The sequence below is a fragment of the Podospora pseudopauciseta genome (genome assembly GCF_035222475.1).
Source record: "Podospora pseudopauciseta strain CBS 411.78 chromosome 5 map unlocalized CBS411.78m_5, whole genome shotgun sequence".
Classification (NCBI taxonomy): Eukaryota; Fungi; Ascomycota; class Sordariomycetes; order Sordariales; family Podosporaceae; genus Podospora; species Podospora pseudopauciseta.
The window spans coordinates 1659605-1678519 of record NW_026946665.1 but is presented as its reverse complement, the minus strand read 5'-3'; the positions used below and the strand labels follow the sequence as shown (position 1 = coordinate 1678519).

Below are 18915 nucleotides of genomic sequence, written 5' to 3'. Positions count from 1 at the left end.
AGTTAACAGGATTAATAAATTCGTTAACTTCCTTCAAAATTTTAAAGATTTTAAAAATCTTTAGGAAAATCGTAAGTATCAGAAATATATTAATAGGATTATTTGAATTTAAAGCAGTTTTGTAATTTCAAAAAAAAACTTTATTTTTTTTAAATTTTAAAAAGTAATAAAACTATAACCGGAATATATAAATTCAAGTATATAAAATATTACCCGCTTTATATAAGTAAAAATGTTTATCTAGGTAAAAACCAAGATTTCATCTGGTTCCGAATGCATGTTTTGACAATGTTCAGGAGCATTGATACCAGGTATCAAAGAATGTTGATTTCGTGGATAGTAGTACTCCAGTGATGAATAAGTTTGCTATTGTTGTTTCGTCCTCCAGGACAGGCATGAAGCTCCAGCTCTTAGTACCTGGTATCTGAGCGACTATTTACTTGTCTCCTCTTTTGTTGGGCATGTTGACGAACTCAGTGATGATGCACAGGTACAGCTATGGTGTCTCAGCAGTATAGTGTTGCTTATAAAGCCTTCTTTTTCCGCCTCCCAAAATATTACACTATGGCAAAAGCTATCAGGACAACCATCACAGCATGTGGCCAACTTGTGTAACTCTTGGTGGGTAACAACAAATACGTGTTGCCGAAGCTTTGTATTCACCAACATGGCGCAATTGTCCGAGTCGCTCTTTGGTCCGGGCGCTGAGATTGGTTGGGTTCACATACTACTATCACAGTGTCCAAATAACCGAAGAATTCACTGCTGATGGGGCTGTTCGCTCTCTGTTGCTCTTGGGGGTTATAACGCGGCTGCATGGAGGCTGTTGTGACGATGGGTGGTAGGGCTGAGGTATGGGGATTAAGTCCCTGAGTTTCCGGTTAGGGAATGGATCGGAATACCTACCCATGTTCATGCGGTTCGGTCGCTTGATGGTTGCATGGGTATTGATATGGATCTCATGCTTTATTTACTCACGTATTTTCTTGCTGTGCGAGATGTTCAAAGTGGGTATACAACCGCAAGATAAAATCAGGAACTGTGTCAACCACCGCCAACTCTATGCTCCTTTTCATTAATACTGTGACCGTGATCCAAGACAGTGAAAAGGCCACATTAATCCCGAGCCAACTGATGACCCTCCACTGTGAAACAACGGCCTGTATCCTCGCCTCGTACAAATCCACGGTGAGTGGTGTGCTGTTCGGCTCATAGCTCCTCTGCAGCAGACTCCAGGCTGCCATGTACGAGAACCGAATCATGGTTTCTGTGTAATTCTCCAAGCTCTGCCATGAGGATATTCCAGTTGAGTTCGAAATGGCCAAACAGGACATGATATCGGAAGTCAGATATAGTGCCTCTCTAACCCATCGCCCTTCCACAATATCTTTTCCGTCCAGGTCGTTGTCATCCGCTTCAATGACATTCTGCTTCACGTATGTGCTTGTAGCAGGGTTAACGATGCCGGCGGTGAAGTTGATCTCGAGATAAGTGAAAGTCTGCTGAGGCTTCACTTCTCCCTTTGCCCAGACGACTGTTCCTCCGAGTGCAACTTCATTGTTCGGCTCCTCAACCCCAAATACATCCACGACATATGGAGGGAAAACCACGTGCTGTGTAAGAAAAACGATAGCCGTCATGGAACCGGCCCAGATAAAGGGCGCTGGGTAGGGTGGTTGGTCGGCGTAGACCGTTTCCCTGGTGGTGCTGAAGTTGCCATTTTTGGTCGTCATGACGGGCGGCGTTGGCAGCGTCTTGTTAGTTGGGTCAAATACTAGTACTGTGCCAGCTTGAGTTCGGAGAATGGGAGGTCGGCCTGCTGCGGTGATGATCTCGGAATTGTTAAGGACATTTTCCACGCTCTGCGGCATCGGCTTCTTCGGCCAGGATATGGATTGATGCTTTTGGAAAGAGCTCGATAAAGTTTCTGCGTGATCATGATAGCGATCTATCGAACAGTGGAACTCTATGGATCGCAATTCAGCACAGAGTTTTTTGGAGTCTGGTTTTCCTCCTGATAGCCGGTGCGGACGTCACCAAGAGAACCTTTGCTCGCACTCCATTAGAATACACTATTTAGAAGGTGATAGACTGGCTTGGGTCAGTAAATGACTCAATCATCCGTGTCTTGCTTGACTTTGGAGCCGATATCGACCCCATGAAATATGATTAGGAGCTGCCATCACTTCGTGCTCCTTTACTGCATCAAGTTATTCGGAAACATTTGGTAGAGTCACGCTCACGATCGCCTTGGGGAAACGTCCAGTCCATCCTGGATTTGCTCCTTAGGAGAGGCCCAGACATCAACTTGGCAGACTCGGCCGGAAATGTACCACCTCACATTGCCTGCGAGATTTATACTGAGGAGTCAGAAACGGCTTCTTCAACAAGTCCACCAATGAGCCGCCTTTCTTCAAGCAGTTCGGTGTCGGACTTGTCGCTAGATAGTACGTGAGGTTTGGCGGTATCACTCGAAAGCGTCTATTTCAAAAGCTGTTGGCACATGGTGCAATAATCGACGCACGAAACCAAAAGGGTAAAAGTCCCCTGCTGATGGCCTGTTGGAAGCATTGTTGTTTGCTGGAAGCCATTCGTTTCCTTTGCAGCAGGGTTCTGATGTGCGCGCTCGCGATCAACGGGATCGATCTTGTGTTGATGTGGTGAAAGAAAGATCTGAGGGTTGTTGGTGCATGAGCGTACGGTCTTAGAAAACTGTAGTTGCAGCCAAAAATGCTGTGTTCGAAGTTCTTCAGAAGTGTCCAGACCGGACTGGAGACATGATCTCCTAATATGTCTGACGTACAGGTCGTCAAACTCAAAGATTCACAATATCTCGGCCGGCCATGCACCGCTGGTCCCGAACCAAGTTTGGATCCCTGTCGATAACCTCGGGAAGCAAACTTTAGCCTACCACCTTACCCTGATGGAGCTGCTTCCTCCACCGTCCGCCTCTCTATGGCAACATCACCTCGTGTTTTCAAGACATTCGGCTGTTCGGGGTGGTATTCCGCATCTTCTCCCTCCGCCCTCCTGCATTCGTGACCTCCACTTTACCCCTTGCTCAGCATGAATCCACCAATCATTTTACACCCTTCCCACAGCCGAACACGTGCGATGGAGTGTTTTTACCACCATGAGCCCGGCGAGCCGGAACCAGGCCATAATTGGGAGAATGACAAGGCGGGAAAGAGTTAATATAAGGTGCGATCTCCCGTTGTTGCTTTGATCAGGATCCTGTTGTTCTCCAGCTGATCTCATCTCAGTTCGAGCCTCATCTTCTCTGTCCCCTGTTGAGAACCGAATAAATAATGGGTGGTCAAATTGTCAAGGCCGGTTTGGTGGCTCTGTTGAGTGCGGCGCCCGGGTTAGCTGCTGTTACTAGACGTCAAAATGCTGTGAATCTTTGGGGACAGTGTGGTGGGATTGGATATCAAGGGTCGAAGGTGTGCGTTTCTGGTGCTGTTTGCACGGCTTACAACGACTGGTATCGTACGTCTCCCAATCCTGTTCCTGGCAACAGATAGCTCCCATAGCATTGCGACTGACAACCATCAAGACCAGTGTGTGCCAGGCTCTCAGACAACAAGCACCACTGCCGCCCCGACAGTCATCCCTACCACCAGCACCAGCACCAGCTCTGTCCAGTCGACCAGCACAAGTGCCGCCCCATCCTCCAGCCCAACCTCCACCGCCAAGTACTTCATCAACTTGTAAGCTCCTCCATGTTGTCCCTGTTGCCCCCTTCCAGCTCGATGAAGATTAACACCACCCCTCAGCGGCGACTCCTACTCCCAAACAGGCTTCGACCCCCTCTCCACCAAACCCTCCCCCTCCAACCCCTTTGGCAACCCACCCCTCCCCGGCTGGACAGCCTCCGGCGGCCTAAACTGGGTTGGCTTCCTCACCTCCCAGTACAACGCCTCCACCCTCCTTACCTACAACTTCGCCTACGGCGGCGCCACCACCAACGCCACCCTCGTCCAGCCCTGGAGAGAGGACGTCCTGAGCTTGATCGACCAAGTCCAGCAGTTCACCGACACCATCGCCACCAAGCCATCCTACGCCCCCTGGACAGCAGAGAACGCTCTCTTCGGCATCTGGATCGGCGTGAACGACGTGGGGAACAGCTGGTGGAAGGAGGAGTATGACCAGCTGCTGAGCGAGATTATGGATACGTATTTTGGGCAGCTGCAGGTGTTGTATGATGCGGGGGCGAGACAGTTTGTTGCTTTGGGTGTGCCGCGTAAGCTTTCCTTTTTCCTGTTCCTTCGGAGAATTTCGTGCTGACTTTATGAAAAGCGATTCATCGCACTCCTGTCATGGTTGAGGAGACAGAGTGGGCTCAGGAAACCGAGGCTGCCGCTATCGCCAAGTATAACGCTGCTATCGCTTCCCGGGCCGCGACTTTCCAGGCGGCGAATGCTGGGTCGGTGATCAAGATTGTCGACACGGGGGTTGCCTTCAATGAGGCGTTGGATAACCCGACTGAGTATGGCTCGCCGGATGCCAAGTGCTGGAATGGGGATGGGGTTTCGTGCTTGTGGTTTAATGATTACCACCCGGGGATTGAGATTAACCGGTTGGTTGCTGAGGAGGTGGCTGAGGCTTGGGATGGAAGCTTCTTTGAAGGGAAGGTTTGCATCGAGTAGGGAGTAATGAAGGCATATTAAGTGACATGAGACGTGTACATATCATCTGCTGGGTACATATACTGGGAGGCATCGTGACTCGCGTTGTTCTCCGTTTAGCCCAACCACAAGATTTTGTCAAGATATGAATCGGCCCACAACAGTTCCTTGCAAGGCACCTCGACGGGAAAAATATCCAGGCTATCACTTTGGGGAAACCCCAACATCATAAAGTAGCTGCTCCATCCAGGCAAGTGATGTGAAATAAATAACCGCCAACCATGCAGTGGGTGCCATCAACACTAAGCCAAGTGCCACAGAGCCGCTGATGGCGATGAACTTGGGGGAAGAACTCTGATGTCCCTCGCCGCCCATCCAGAGCAGAGAGGTTCCAGTTGACTCCCGTCGGTTGAGATCAGTTTGTCCATTGTCGCTTCGACAGAGTTGAAACAAGTTGAAGATGTTGTTTTACTGTGAGGGGTAAACAGGCCGCGTCAAGCTTAGCATTGCGAGGTTCGAATTATTGGCTTGGCGGGTTGGTGAGGCTGAGTTCTCTTCCATTCTGTTGGATGGGATGTTGCATGGAAGTGTGATTTGACCATGGGGAGGCTGTCTTAACCAAGACTTCATGAAAAGACGACATTGGCCGTGATGCGATACTGCGATCGTTGCGGTGATGCGGCTGTGAAAGCTTCCACCAGCTGCAAAGAGATCATAACACGTGAGTGTCACGTGGCAAACGACTTGGAGGACGCCTAGGCATTAGTACGGTCTGGATCAACAACACGGACCATGCTAAGACAGCGAGAATAACGGCAGCCAACACCAGAACCAGATTGTCGATCTAGAAGCTGTTGCCGTTGCACTCCACTGTGGGATTGGACCCCTGCCATCTCACCTCAGCTAACAGAACGTGAGACTCGGGAAGCAGATCCGGACCTGTCGCGTTGCTGACTGGAGGCCACCCTGATATCCGTGCTAATCTAGGATCAAATATAGGATGCGATAGTACCAGCTAGGCGGAAGCACTAGCGTCTAGGGGAGCTCGGGAGATCATCTTGGACCCTGAATAGTGGATCATGATCCTGGATCTCATCTGAATCACCCCAACTTCATGACTGCCGATCACTTGACGGGTCGCCGAAGGATCGGGGGGGGGGAGGACCCTAGAAAAAACATAAGAAAACAAGGCCGCCCGGCTCACAAACAACGACCTACTGCTCTTTCACCCTCGAACATCACTCTTGGAGCCTTTTTCTCGTGGCTCTCGACACCATCCAGATGTTCAACGTCAAGTCTCTTGCGATCCTTGTGGCACTTGGCGTCCTGCCAGTCACGGCCTCCCAGTCGAATGGGGGTCAAGAGCTTATCAGTGTTTATGCCTGCAAGGACCCCTGGTGGGGTGGTCAATGCCGGACCTTTTATGGCGGCCGCAACGAGTGCGGTAAGCAACCTTTCTTCCTTCTCTCTGAGTAACTAAGGGTTAACAAAGTCCTCCAGTAAACTTCTCTGGCAGCTGGAACGATGTCATCAGTTCGATACGCCACTCTGGAAAAGGATGGCATTGCCAGTGGTGGGAGTAAGTCACAGCACCAACCTTCAATCAAAGGAGTTCACATTGTTCTAACCATCATTGCAGACACGCCAACTGCCGGGGGCTGGTGTACCAGAACCAAGACGACGCCAACCTTAGCGATGGGAATGGAAGGTTCGATAACCGTATCAGCTCGTTCCGTTGCGGGTAATCGAGGCGGGTGTATGGTCGAACTTGATGAGCGACACCTCAAGAGATGTTGGGGTGATTGAGGGCATAATGTATAATATAACTGAATACAACCATTGCATTTGTGCAAGTTGATATGTTGTCGAATTTCGTCATCGAGGTCAGAGGGAGGAGAGGTCACATGGTACCCCCGTACCAAACCTCATCATTCAATGAATGCCATTGTTAGGTCAAAAAGCATTGCTTGCTCTGCAACTCGCCCAAAGAACGATTGACAGGTTCAAAGGCGCGCAGCCGTCAGCAAAAAAACTCAATCTCATCGCCATCATTGAGTCTGAATGTTAGGTCAACACAAACCTTTGTTATTTGCATTACCCCTTCCGGACACAATCCGCAGAATTTCCATGTTCGCAAGCAGCCCTGTTGCCTTTGTTTGTTGCCCCTCAGCCCAATGGCGGTCGTGATTTCCAGTCCGTATTTTGACTCGAACAACAAAGAAAATAGCACGCAGCTCTCCCCACCCAACACACCAGCTTGTCTACTGACCACGCTTTGTCCCCAAGCCTCGAATATTTCCACCACCATGAAGCTTCCAACCCGCCCCATCGGCGTCTCACCTTCTCCCCCACCACCACCCGACCTAAACACACTGTCACCACAACCAAGCCCTTTCCAAGATGGCCCACATGTTTCAAAGGATTTGGAACTTTCTCAACGCCGGTTGGTCAGGCACGTCTGAGCAGCGGATGGCCGGGACACAACAAGACTGGAAACTGATGGCCACCCCCGAGCCCCCAGGCGCCTGGCCTGTCACGCCGGCAAAGACACCACCGTATCGACGTCCCGTTTACGGCAAATGGAAAGCACTCAACTTCGGCCACCGGAGCGCGAAAAAAATCTCGCCCTACGCATGGAACAAGCTCGCAGCGGAAAGAAAAGATTACCACCCGCTCGATCCCACGAGCGAGCTCACGTCGGTTAAGAACATTGACAAGGTTCCCGAAAGATTCTGGGACGTGGAGGAGGCCGCGAGGGAGGCAAAGGAAAAGGAAAAGGACTGGGTGGGGAAACGGGAGGTGCCCAGGTTCTATCGGATCGACGACCCGTTCATGCCGGACCATGAACGGGAGGATTACAATCTGGATCCGCGGCTGAACCCGGATGCGCGGACAAAGGACCGGTTTGGGTATATCACCAAGCAGTTTAGGAATGCTGTTAGGGAGATTGTCAATGGGAAGGATGCTAGCACCACACTGAGGATGTTTCTCGAGGCCAACTTTACGACGCAGCAGCTGGCCAAGATTTGGCCTTTGATCCCTGTCGCGTACAGCAGCAACCGGGCTGAGGCGCTGATTCAGGAGGCGGATATGCTTGGGTATCAGAGGTTGAGGCCTCAGATTGGCAAGGTGTTGGGGTATGATGCTGAGGATGAGGCGTGGGATTTGCCGTCGAGGCTGGCGGCGTTTTATATTGGGGTTCCCATCCCGGTGCCGGGGGCTGAGGTGCAGGGCAATATGTTCGAGCCGGGGTCGAAAGAGTTTCGGGAGCAGTACTTTGAGGATAGGTATTACTTTTTGAATGACTTCAAGAAGTATATTCCGGAGCCTGCGAAGGGTTTGTTTCTTCTCTCCGCCTCCTCCTTTGTTTTGGGGTTTCTTACTGACATGTTAAATAGCCCTGAATAATGTCACCGCCTCGCCAGTACCCAAAAAGATGGGTGGTGGGAGGAGACTGTTGTTGACCAGGAGGAAAGAAGAAAAGCGGTATGGGCCTTACTATGATGAGCCGGTTAGGTTCAGAGGGAGGTCATCTGGTTTTATAGGGAAGCCCCCGTCGCTTGCGGGGCTGAAACCGAGGCCTTATCATGAGAATGACCTGGATGTATACGCTGATGACGAGGGGAATTGGCAGCTCAAACCGCCGCCATGGATGCCCCGGCTCCAGGACGATGCAGGGCTTCGAGGAGGTGAGAATGATCTCGAAGAACTGGAAGAGGATGAGTGGGAGGACGAGCTCGAGGAGACATGGTTCGAGGCGGTGGAGGTGAGCTCAGATGGTGGGTCAGATGTGGTGATGGGGGAAGAGCAAGACCTCGTGTCTGATGGGGAGAGCACCAAGGAAGGCTCCGATGTGGACATGTTGGCGCTGGAGGACCTTGCCTCGCGCGAAGGTGATTTGGACGTGAACGCCTATCTCGACATGATGGAAACAAACCAGATAGGCCTTCGCAGTGGAGGTTTGGATGACGATTGGGACATGGAAGAGGAAGAGGACGAAAGCGACGACAACCTGCACATCAGAGGTGGCATGGCAGATGAGGAACCTCCGAAAAGTAAGCAGTGGAGGAATCTAGCAAAATACCCACCGCTGTCGACCCTCGACAATGCCTCGGATCGATGGTCACTGGACGAGAACAGGGCACCGACGTTCAAAACCAAGGTTGGTCAGTTGGAGAAGCAATTCGCCAAGGAAACTGATTTCCAGCCTGGAAAGAGCCTGATGATCCCGCTTCATGGGTATCAGGGTGTTGTCTGGTTCCGTCGTGGGATTTTTAACAGCTTTGTGGACGCCGTTGACCGTCTGCTTGGCCTCGACAGCAGAGCTGGAGTAACTTACAACCTCTACATCATGGATCCCAGCAAGGATTATGAGTTGCAAGAGGAGAAGGACGCATTTCTCGCTGATATCAACCAGCATGCCTGCCGCGTGCAGTGTGCTGGGGTAGGTGCCCTTGCCAAGGACCGCGTCGCATTCAACTGGCTTTGCCAGCAGATCGACAAGCAATACCGTCCAGGAGACAGCGCGTACTTTGGGAAGCTGATCCCCTTCGTGGCAGGTCCACATGACCCCATTCCCTGGAAGTGGGAGCCGGGAGCCAGACACCATGTTGGAAAGGTCACCTTGGACTGGCCACAGTTGAAAGGGAGAGGTAGACCAGACGCTGCTTACCTTCGGTTGCCGTTGCCCGCCGGGGACGATGCTCCTGCCACTGCCTTCTTCACGAATCAGTACAGCCGCTGGATGCAACAAGTATGCCGTGTGTTAGTACCGGGAGCTATCCGTGACCGCCCAGGCCGCCCAGCGATCCCAGCTGCGCTGATAAATGCCTTCACCACCGACGAGCAGGGCAATCCAACCAAAGCTCCGGTAACATATGGAGGCTTGGCCTTTCTCAAGTCAAATTGGGAGGTAATTGCGGCGCAACTCGACATAGTCAACGCGAAGAAATACACTTACGCGGTAACGCTTCGGGCATTCGCTCCAGGGGGGTCGGGGCAGGTTTCCGATCGATGGCACATTTTAGCCCCTGGCCAGACAAAGGCATATGACAGCGCGTCTGACGACTGGTATCTGACGCACTTGGAACTGACGGCTCCATCGATTGTTGCCGAGAGGTTGCTGAGACCGATCCTTGCGAGTGAAATCTGGAAGACAGCAGAAGGGGTCCCTTTCGCTGGGCTGACCTACCTCGAGGTTTTCTTTCCTGGCGAGAACTGGCTCGGGCCACACTTTGGAAAATACCCTGTTGCTGACGAAACGGGCGTACCTCCATCCCTCTACATAAGCCTTGTCGACGTACTCGATACGAGTAGCCCGGATGCAGAGTTTACCCCGGCATTAAGCAGAGCCTTTACGCCTCTTGTTGAGGCGTTTGTCGAGTTGATGGCGAAGATAGAGAAGCTGACAAAGGAAGCGATCTACCCGAAGGGTGTTCAAGCACCCAGCCCACTCAGCCTGTTCCCTCAGTTTATCGTGTCACGACCGGTCTGGAGGAGGTATAGTTTCCAGGACGCCTCCTACGACGGGGCTTCGGTGCATGAGTGTCCACTGTCTCTGTGGGAGATCTCACTTGACAAACTCCGAGAGTTCGTGGGCAAAGTGATGGAAAATGGGGGGCCGTTTGACAGCAAGACGGACCACTTCAGCATCACCCAAGGGTTTGACCCTGACCTCCCTGACATTCTTGTTAGTCCATCCATGACTGAGACTGAATGGGAAGTGACCCGGAGGCTCATTGTCCACCCTTACCTGCGGATCAACAAGGTGGATGAGCAATCGTTGCCGGTTTTTGAGGGCATCTATGAGCATCAGCCGTTCGGATATCGCGACATCTACACCGAAACTCCACAGGAAAAGCTATGGGGCAGATACAAACCGCCGCCGGTTACGCACAACTTTGACTGGCAATTGTATCGTGCGACACCGATGGAAGACTTGGGGACGTGGCAGCCTTGGGAGAAACAGTTGAAAGTTCCGGTGCTAAAATTCCTTCCAGATCATTTTCAACTCGTGAAGATACCGAAGGACAAGCCAGAGTTGCCGGAACAATCCGAGCCACCACCGCTCACGCGGCCACTACATCTGAGCGTCGCGCCTGTGCAACAGGAGCAGCCTAAAGAAAAGCCCCGTATTCAGCCGACTCCCAGTCCGACCCGCCACAAGAGGCGGAGAGTGACCCTTCCCACTGAGACGGGAACGCCAACGCCGAGCCATTATACTACACCCCGGGTCAAACCGGTCAAACCCGTCGCACGTTCTAGAATCAGGACACCCCGAAAGCCCAGGGGATCTCCGACACCACTCACAGCCCCCCGTAAGCCCAAGGGTGCTGTCGACCCCCGTATCGCCCAGGCCTTTGCAGGACGGGCGGCGAAGAGGGCTCCCAAAGAGCCAACGAAGGAACCAAACCCCACGACCAAGCCAACAAAGAAGAGCCCGGCAAAGACGGGTGTGATTTCGCCCGACCCCCAGCATTGGGTAGAAAATCCAAACCGCCCTGGATACTGGATTAGAAATTGGCCAAGCACCAAGCCCGGGGTTGGTCTCCCAGATATCACGGCAAAGGAAAACTACTGGAACCAAGTACACGCCAACAACGAGGCAGAAGCAGCCGGCTACAAAAACAGGGAAACCTTAGACCAAGTATACAGGAAGAGGATCCAAGAACTAACCGGCGAAAGTGATCCCACCCCACCCGCTCCTGCCAGCACCAGTCCTGCCCACCCCTATCCTCCCGGCAAGCGTGACGTCTCCAAGTTCGACCCAACAGACACCACCCCCCGTCCCCCGCGTCCCGGCGCGGAAAACAAGAAGCCATCTTCCCCTCCCAAATCATCTTACTCCACCCTGGAAGACATCAAGGCGTTGGACACGCTGACAAAAGCAAAGCTGCTGTACACCACCAAGCTCCCCCCCGGAGCACCTCCCACAATCGACCCTACCGATCCTCCCCTGGAAGATCCACCCGTCATCAGCGAGGTGGTCACCGCCCACAAACCCAACATGTCCCCTAACCTCATCTCCAAAGTAGGCATCCAACCTTACACCCTCCGCCCGCCACCCATGCCGGAAGAACTCCGCGCGAGGGCCATTCAAGACCTGGCTCTCCAGACAAGAAACTGTCCCTTCTTCCAGTGCTACCTCCCTGTTTTACGCACCCCCGAGACGGCAGTCGACCACTTCCGCAAAGTGCACAAGCGTGAGCCATGCCCCATCTGCATGGACTTCGTCGGCCAGGGCTGGGATGCTGCCAAGTGGGACGAGCACTACGGGGATGAGATACATGTCGAGTGGTTGGAGAAGTGGTGCACCAACCCTGTCGGGAAACCGCTCAAGCTGGGGGTTTTTACCGACGAGGGGATCCCGGCGGAGGATCTGACGGGGTTTGAGTGGGAGACCCCGTTTGATCCTGACGTGCCGAATGTGCGGGCTAGACCGGCGTGGTTTGATGAGGATGATGGCATGGCTGGGCTGGTGGCGGCTTCGAGGGGGAGTTGGGAAGGGGGGGTCCCGGTAAGTGAGATTAGGAAGAGGAGTCCGAGGAAGTGGAGTAGGTATATGGCTCAGACTGGGAGGACGCCGGGGTTGGGTATTGGGGTTGGGGAGGGGAATAGTACTTTGGTGTCGGTGGGGGGGGGTTATGATGATGAGGTGGATGGGATGGGGTTTGATGGCGCTGGGGATACACCTGAGAAACGTACCGGTGTCTCGGCTGGGACTCAGACCACGCCGGTGCAGGTGAGCAGCTCGACAGAGGAGGAGGAGGAAGAGGAGGAGGAGGAGGCAGATGAGGATGAGGAGGGTGCCCTGGAAGATTATCACTCGTCACAGGACGACAACTCGGCAGACGAGCCCGATCGGTTTGAATTTCCGGACGAAGGACCGTATAGGGCTCCGGGGCAGCGCTTCAGCCCTAGGACCATGCGGGAGAACATGCGGACTGTCAGTCAGAGACACATGGTGGGGCAGATCGAAAGACGGATCGGGATGAGAGGGCTTCCACAGGGGTTGAAACCGTGGCAGTACAAGGAGATCATGGAGGGACTGGGACATGATGGGAACCAGTGGGGATTGAGGACGACGAGGATCAGACCAGGCCGTGTTGGTCTGGGTGAGGTTGACGATTTTCCAGTTAGCGACAATGAAAACGATGGTGATGGTGGTGGTGGTGGTGGTGGTGGTGGCGGCGGCGGCGGCGGTGGTGGTACTCAGCAGACTGAACCACCAACGGGGGGTCCTGATCCTCCACAACCTCCGCAACCTCCAGTGGTTCCACAGCCTCCAGTAGCTCCACAGCCTACAACGTCCAGCAAGAAACCGACTGCACGTCGTCCGCTGACCGAGGAACAAAAGCAAAGAACAAGGGAAAAAGAGGAAAAGAGGCGAAGGCGTCAGCAACGAGGGGAGGATCCCGACTATGTCCCCACCGGCGAGACGTCCGAATCATCCGACGAGTTCCTCGTTGTCTCTGATGAGGATGAGGAGACCCCCGCGGTGAACCAGCCTGGGAAACGAAAGCTGCCGCCAGGTACCAGTGCCACGAAGCAGCCCCCGGGGAAGAGACAGAGAAGAGGCTCCGAGGACGGCACGTACAAGCCTGACAAGGAAACGGAACAGCAGATCGCCCAAGAGGACAAGGTGTTGGAGGAGGAGTTCAAGGCCATTGCCGAGTGGGATGATGAAGTGAAGCAGATGATTGGGGACGGGCCGGTCAATCAGTGGCAACGATTGCTAGCTCTTGTTAGCCAGACGGTGAGGAAGAAGGAGGAGCAGAGGGATCGGTTGAATGTGTTGAGGGATAAGAAGAAGAATAGCGCGAACGGAGAGATGAGCAAGTAAGTTTTTCGACGTCTAGTATTCCCCCATTATGAGGTGGCGCTAACACAGATGGGAAATAGACACGATGAGAGGAGATGGAAAGAGATCAAAGCCGAATTGGGCAAGTTGGCGAGGTCTGAGAAGGAGTATAGGCGCCTGTAAGTGTCTCCATTCATTATCTGGGACGTGTGATCGCATGAGAGACTGACATGACCTACCTTAGAACGACGCGATTGGAAAACGAAAATGAAGAGGTGAAGGCTGAGGCTGACAGGCGAGCGATCCCTATACAAACTCTTGGAAAGAGGGTGAGGAACATTAGTTTCAGGGAGCCGTTGGAGAGGGAACAGTCGCCGCCGAGGCAGCACCAGGGCGCCATCCCGTCGGCTTTGAAGAGGACGGAGAGTGCGGAGCAGGCTGAGCAGGCTGAGCACCCGTGGGCGTGGTACATGGATCTCATGGGACAGGCCGATCAAGATGACGACGGCTTGTATCCGTACGGACATGTTCTCGGGGCCACGGGGGAGGATGACCTGTATGGGGATGGTGGGTATGGGTATGGAGATGAGTACGATGAGCCTCAAGAACCTGAGGCCAATAGCTACGAAGAGAGGTTGGGCAAGCAGTAGATGGAGAGGGTTTCCTTTTTCGTTGCTTTTTCTTGTTACAAAATCTCACAGCAAAATAAGGTAGTTGGAATTGGATAGGTACCACCAGTGGTTTTCTTTTCTCTTTGCCTTTGATGAGCAGTGTGGACTGACTGTAGTTGCACCGCCAAGACAGGGCTAGTTTCAGAGCCAAGGCGCCGTCGAAGCCGCTGAAAATCCGGGGGAAAGCTTCTGCTCCCCAGCGGCATAGCGCCGCGCTGGCGAGGGCTCCAGGCGGGCTTGTGAAGCTGTCGGTTGGCCAATCACAGGAGGTGAGGTGTTTTCGAATCGGAACGCTCCCGACGTGCAGCTTGGCTGGACCCTGACATAACAACTTCTTTCTATCGACGGCAACCATCGGCTGCCCAACTGAATCTTGCTCTGGTATGGCTTCCTATCGTGTTCGTCTGGCGGTGAACAGCGCGGCCGCTGCGTGGTGGGCAGAGATTGGATGACTGCTAGTAGGTGTCCGACCGCCCCCAACGCTGTGTTCGCTTCCGCAGCCGCTTCCGACGCCCGTGTCTTATGTTGTTCCCTGTACAACAGGGCGATCAGATGACCCTTCCATCCTGTTGGGTTTGTGGAGAGAAAACGAGAAGATATCTCTGGACCGGTTTGTATTCTTTTATCTAAACTCCTTCCTGGCATTTGCACAAAGCTTACCAAATCTACACACACACAGCCTCCACCATCCATGGCGACACGCATCCCCCGAATAGCCATCACCTCCCTCCTCAACCATAGCCGGCCCCGACGCGCGCCCCCGATCAACCTCCGACTTCTCCCTCGACCGCTACACACTACCAGCCCACCCCATCACCCAAAACCACCCCCCAAAGCCTCCCACCTCGCCAGCCTCCTCCTAACCACCTCCCTCCTCCTCACCCTCCCTCTCCTATCCAAATCCGAAACCTCCTCCCTCGACCCTTCCCCCTCCCCCTCCCTCCCGCTCTACCACCTCTCCGAAATCCACGAGTCTCACGGCCCCAGCTCCCCCGAACCATGGGTAACCCTCAACAACAAAGTCTACGACATCACCTCCTGGCTCCCCGCCCACCCAGGCGGGGACGTCATCCTCCGCGCCGCCGGCGGCTCCCTAGAGCCCTACTGGGAAATTTTCACCATCCACAACTCCCCTCACGTCCAAGAGATTCTAGAAGAGTATCTAATCGGGTACATCCACCCTTCCGACCTCGGTCCAGACGGGAAACCACCCGCCACGAGCATCGAAGACCCATTCGTAAACGATCCGGTGCGGGACAAAAGACTTATAACGCACACTTACAAGCCTAGGAACGCGGAGCCGCCTAACCAGGAGCTGGATAAGGGGTTTTACACCGAGAATGGGATGTTTTATGTGCGGCATCATATGTGGGTTCCTGAAGAGGAGGGGGGGGAGTTGGTGGTGGAGTTGCCTGATGGGGAGGAGAGGAGGTATACGATTGGGGAGCTGAAAAAGAGATTTAAAACGGAGAGGGTTACGGCAACGTTGCAGTGCAGTGGAAACAGGAGGAACGACATGACGCGACACGCAGGGAAAACGAACGGGTTGCAGTGGGGGGTCGGCGCGATAAGTAACGCGGTTTGGGAGGGCGTGAAGCTGAAAGATCTACTAAAAGATGCTGGGCTCGAGTTGGAACAACAAGAGAACGAAAAAGATATGCACGCTTGGTTTGTCGGCAGGGAGGCTTACTCGGCCAGTATACCGCTCCCGAAAGCGACCGACCAAAACGGGGACGTGCTGCTCGCGTGGGGGATGAACGGAGAAACACTCCCGAGGGATCACGGGTTCCCACTCAGGGTGGTGGTGCCGGGGAATGTGGCTGCCAGGAGCGTAAAGTGGCTGAGCAGGATTGTCATCTCGGACGAGGAGGCGACGAGTCAGTGGCAGAGGAGGGATTACAAGAGCTTCGGGCCGAACGAAGGGGGCAAGGAGGATTGGGACAAGGCGCCGAGCATACAGGAGATGCCGGTGACGAGCGCGATAACGGGGGTCTGGGTGGGGGAATGTGTCAAGAAAGTTTCTTGGATGCCGGGGGGAGGTATTGGGAGTGGGGAGAGGGTGAATGGGGGGCGGAGAACGATTGATATGGCGGCTACACCGCAAAAGGTGGGCTTCACCCCCAAACCGACCTCTTCTGACGACAATACCCCCTGTCCGGAAACAACACCGGACAATGAACCCATTGCCCTCCAGGGATACGCCTACTCTGGCGGGGGCAGAAAAATCACGCGCGTTGATGTCTCCCTCGACGGCGGCGCGACGTGGGACCAGGCCCAGCTCGTGGACGACTGCTCCAACCCAGCCACGCCGTGCTATGGGAACAAGAGCTGGGGGTGGACAAGGTGGAGATACAACGGTACTCTTCCCGTCCTCTCCCTCCCACCCACTGTCCCCTTACCCCCGGCCCTGGCAAAGGTTGGGCAGGACTGTGAGGATGGATTCGGCCGGTCGGTGAGCTTGATGGGACAGTTGCCTAAGAAGCAGTGCACCACGCTTATTGTCAAGGCCACGGACGAGAGTTACAATACCCAGCCGGAGAGCCACAAGGGGATATATAATGTCCGGGGCAATCTGGCGACGGCGTGGCATAGGGTAAAGATTTGTCCCGAGTGCACCAAGGGGAACGAGGGTAAGGGAGGGTTGGTGTGGAATACGGGGGAGACGTATGGGTGTGGGTTCAGGAAGGAGGCGGAAGAGGTTAGGGAGGCGATGAGGGCTGCTTCTGAGAGTACTGGGAATGGCAAGTGACGGTGCTGGCTGGGGACGGTCTGGTAGATATGGCGTTTGGGGATATATCTTGAGGTTTCATGGCGCCTCAAATAGGAAAACGCCAATTATTTGCTCCAAATACATTAATTTGATCATGATTTACACCTCGGAGCAAGCCGCTCTATGGAAATAGCCAATCTGTTATCTCACCACCATCACAACCCCAAAAAAGCTCTCTACGCCGGGGCCAAAAACCCATCAATATCCACCCTCTGAAGGAAACTCACATGGCCAAACTCAGACCAATACTGCGCCAGCCTATCGTGGCTGATCAACAACAACTGCGACTCAATAAAGCTATCTGTCGCGCCATCCCAAATAAATTTATGGGGTCTGTCAGCCATCATCCTCGTCCCTCCCGCCACAGGTAGATAGATTGAAGAACTCACCATTGACAAATCCCGTCGAGCCCACATGTCCCTTGCTCTTCACAATCCTCACCCCCTCAAACGGTTCATATTGGCAGATATTGACGAGCCCCCTTTCTCCTAGGTCCGCAACTCGAAAGGTCACCTCCCCTCGGGGAACGTTAGGGTCACCCGTAAGTTTAACCGCCTCCAGCGGACCACGATAGACAGTTTCGTCGTGTTTTCGCTTCTCAAACTCGTCGGGTGACTCTTGCTCACGGGGTTGGATACTCTCGGCATCAAAAGGCGTCTCATCATCTGGTTGCGTGACAAGAAGAAATTCACACCCGTGACCCGAGTAATCCCCTACCCAGATCCCCCTAAACGGCTTTTCTTTTGTCGGGGTGTACAGTTTCGGGTCCAGTGTGGCATAAGTAGCGAGTTCCTGCCCTATCTGCATCCGGATTGAGACGTCGTCGTCTAGGGCGTCGTCTACGGCGTCGTCTCCCCGGACGGCAAGGGGCAGGTTCCTCATGCTTACGGTTAACGGATCTGCGATGACGGACATATTGTAAACAGCTCGGCCGGGGATGCGCGTGGCAAGCCATGTCTTGATCACAAAGGCCTTGTCGGAGAGGTCGGAACGGGAGGAGGGGCGGGTCTCTGGTTTGAAGTGCTGTCCACTGGAGAGCTTGGCGGCTGTTCCGAAGACGCGGTGGCCCGAGGGGATGGCGGGGGGTGGCCAGATGAAGCCGTAGGGAAACTTGGGGGAGGCGCAGAAGGCGATCTCGTCGGAGGAAAGGACGCGGGTGTGGAAGATGGTTGCATACATCGAGTCGGTGTAATTCTGCATTTGACGCTCAGAGAAGAGACGTGAGGGTTTAGGCGGAGCGATTGAAGCTGGGGAGGGTGAGCGAGAGAAGTTACCTTCCATCGAGGAGGTGCGAGAACGGACAAGGCGGAGGTTGATGGTGTTGAAACGGGCCCAAGCCGGACTGTCCGAGTCGAAGGCAAGAGAGTCGGCAGAGTCGACGGCGTCCAGCTGGATCAGGGTCTTGTCCATGTGAAGTTGAACGACAGGGTCAAAGTGGTGAATCGAGACGTCGCGGTTGGCTTCCCAGGGTTGAAAGGTGCGACTTCGGTTTGCGGCGACGAGTTGGTAGCCTTCGATGCAGCCCCTTCGGGGGTCGTAGCGGACGATGATGAGTCTGCCGGTGAGGTTGACATCTGCGAACCATATCTTGTATTTTGGCAGGTACCAGTAGGGATCATGGGCCCGGTAGAGAGCTTTGAAGCTCCGGCATGGTGCTGGAGTCCTGACTTGGATACCAGGGACGTTTTCTTGAATCAGAGCTTGCCAGAGGTGATCGGCACTGGCACGGGTGTAGAGGGTGCGTGATGTCGCCGAGACAGCGACAAGATCAAAGGGTGAAAGGTGAGATAAGATGCTGTATACCAGCTCAGCGGGAAGCAGCTCCAGCCTGGAGAGTTCTTCGGCTCCCATCACTAGTGCGGCGTCGTGTTCAAGATGGCTCATTTCAGCCGGCGTTCCCTCGAGATGTCACAGACGGGGAAAAGGCGGGGTTCACTCCACCTCTGCCATCAAGGTGCTCTTTCCCCTTCTTTATCAAAAAAGAAAAAAAAAAAAAAAAAAAAAAAAAAAAAAAATGGAAGGTGGACTTTTAGCTGAGGTGGCAGG

The 18915-nt window shown here is 53.9% G+C and overlaps 6 protein-coding genes across 6 annotated transcripts; 4 read left to right on the top strand and 2 right to left on the bottom strand.

Moving 5' to 3' along the window:
* Nucleotides 1-974: 974 nt before the first annotated feature.
* Nucleotides 975-1871, bottom strand: QC763_511270 (uncharacterized protein; the record flags this gene model as incomplete). The annotated part of the gene is made up of 1 exon (XM_062913683.1): nt 975-1871. The coding sequence occupies one exon, from the start codon at nt 1869-1871 to the stop codon at nt 975-977; it is 897 nt and encodes a 298-aa protein (XP_062765086.1).
* A 1363-nt stretch (nt 1872-3234) lies between these two features.
* AES1 (hormone-sensitive lipase HSL) lies at nt 3235-4786 on the top strand. The gene is made up of 4 exons (XM_062913684.1): nt 3235-3489; nt 3557-3710; nt 3777-4243; nt 4300-4786. The coding sequence occupies exons 1-4, from the start codon at nt 3309-3311 to the stop codon at nt 4647-4649; spliced, it is 1152 nt and encodes a 383-aa protein (XP_062765085.1). The 5' UTR covers nt 3235-3308; the 3' UTR covers nt 4650-4786.
* Nucleotides 4787-5859: 1073 nt separating this feature from the next.
* On the top strand, nt 5860-6462 carry QC763_511295 (uncharacterized protein). Its single transcript, XM_062913685.1, has 3 exons — nt 5860-6072; nt 6129-6207; nt 6268-6462. The coding sequence occupies exons 1-3, from the start codon at nt 5910-5912 to the stop codon at nt 6371-6373; spliced, it is 348 nt and encodes a 115-aa protein (XP_062765084.1). The 5' UTR covers nt 5860-5909; the 3' UTR covers nt 6374-6462.
* A 98-nt stretch (nt 6463-6560) lies between these two features.
* QC763_511300 (uncharacterized protein) lies at nt 6561-14078 on the top strand (the record flags this gene model as incomplete). Its single annotated transcript, XM_062913686.1, has 5 exons — nt 6561-6691; nt 6915-7965; nt 8027-13466; nt 13530-13607; nt 13673-14078. Exons 2-5 carry the CDS (start codon nt 7029-7031, stop codon nt 14076-14078), a joined length of 6861 nt encoding a protein of 2286 aa, XP_062765083.1. The 5' UTR covers nt 6561-6691; nt 6915-7028.
* Nucleotides 14079-14790: 712 nt separating this feature from the next.
* On the top strand, nt 14791-16848 carry QC763_511310 (uncharacterized protein; the record flags this gene model as incomplete). Its single annotated transcript, XM_062913687.1, has 1 exon — nt 14791-16848. The coding sequence occupies one exon, from the start codon at nt 14791-14793 to the stop codon at nt 16846-16848; it is 2058 nt and encodes a 685-aa protein (XP_062765082.1).
* Nucleotides 16849-17045: 197 nt separating this feature from the next.
* Nucleotides 17046-18753, bottom strand: QC763_511330 (uncharacterized protein; the record flags this gene model as incomplete). Its single annotated transcript, XM_062913688.1, has 2 exons — nt 17046-17170; nt 17259-18753. The coding sequence occupies 2 exons, from the start codon at nt 18751-18753 to the stop codon at nt 17046-17048; spliced, it is 1620 nt and encodes a 539-aa protein (XP_062765081.1).
* Between the last annotated feature and the right edge of the window lie 162 nt (nt 18754-18915).

What these genes read in the sequence shown, in the direction of transcription:
- AES1 (XM_062913684.1), top strand. Translation starts at nt 3,309, where the DNA reads ATGGGTGGTCAAATTGTCAAGGCCGGTTTGGTGGCTCTGTTGAGTGCG. An exon ending in GCCAAGTACTTCATCAACTT is followed by an intron (nt 3,711 to 3,776) that starts GTAAGCTCCTCC and finishes ACCACCCCTCAG; the next exon opens with CGGCGACTCCTACTCCCAAA. An exon ending in TGTTGCTTTGGGTGTGCCGC is followed by an intron (nt 4,244 to 4,299) that starts GTAAGCTTTCCT and finishes CTTTATGAAAAG; the next exon opens with CGATTCATCGCACTCCTGTC.
- QC763_511295 (XM_062913685.1), top strand. Translation starts at nt 5,910, where the DNA reads ATGTTCAACGTCAAGTCTCTTGCGATCCTTGTGGCACTTGGCGTCCTG. An exon ending in TGGCGGCCGCAACGAGTGCG is followed by an intron (nt 6,073 to 6,128) that starts GTAAGCAACCTT and finishes AAAGTCCTCCAG; the next exon opens with TAAACTTCTCTGGCAGCTGG. An exon ending in TGGCATTGCCAGTGGTGGGA is followed by an intron (nt 6,208 to 6,267) that starts GTAAGTCACAGC and finishes CCATCATTGCAG; the next exon opens with ACACGCCAACTGCCGGGGGC.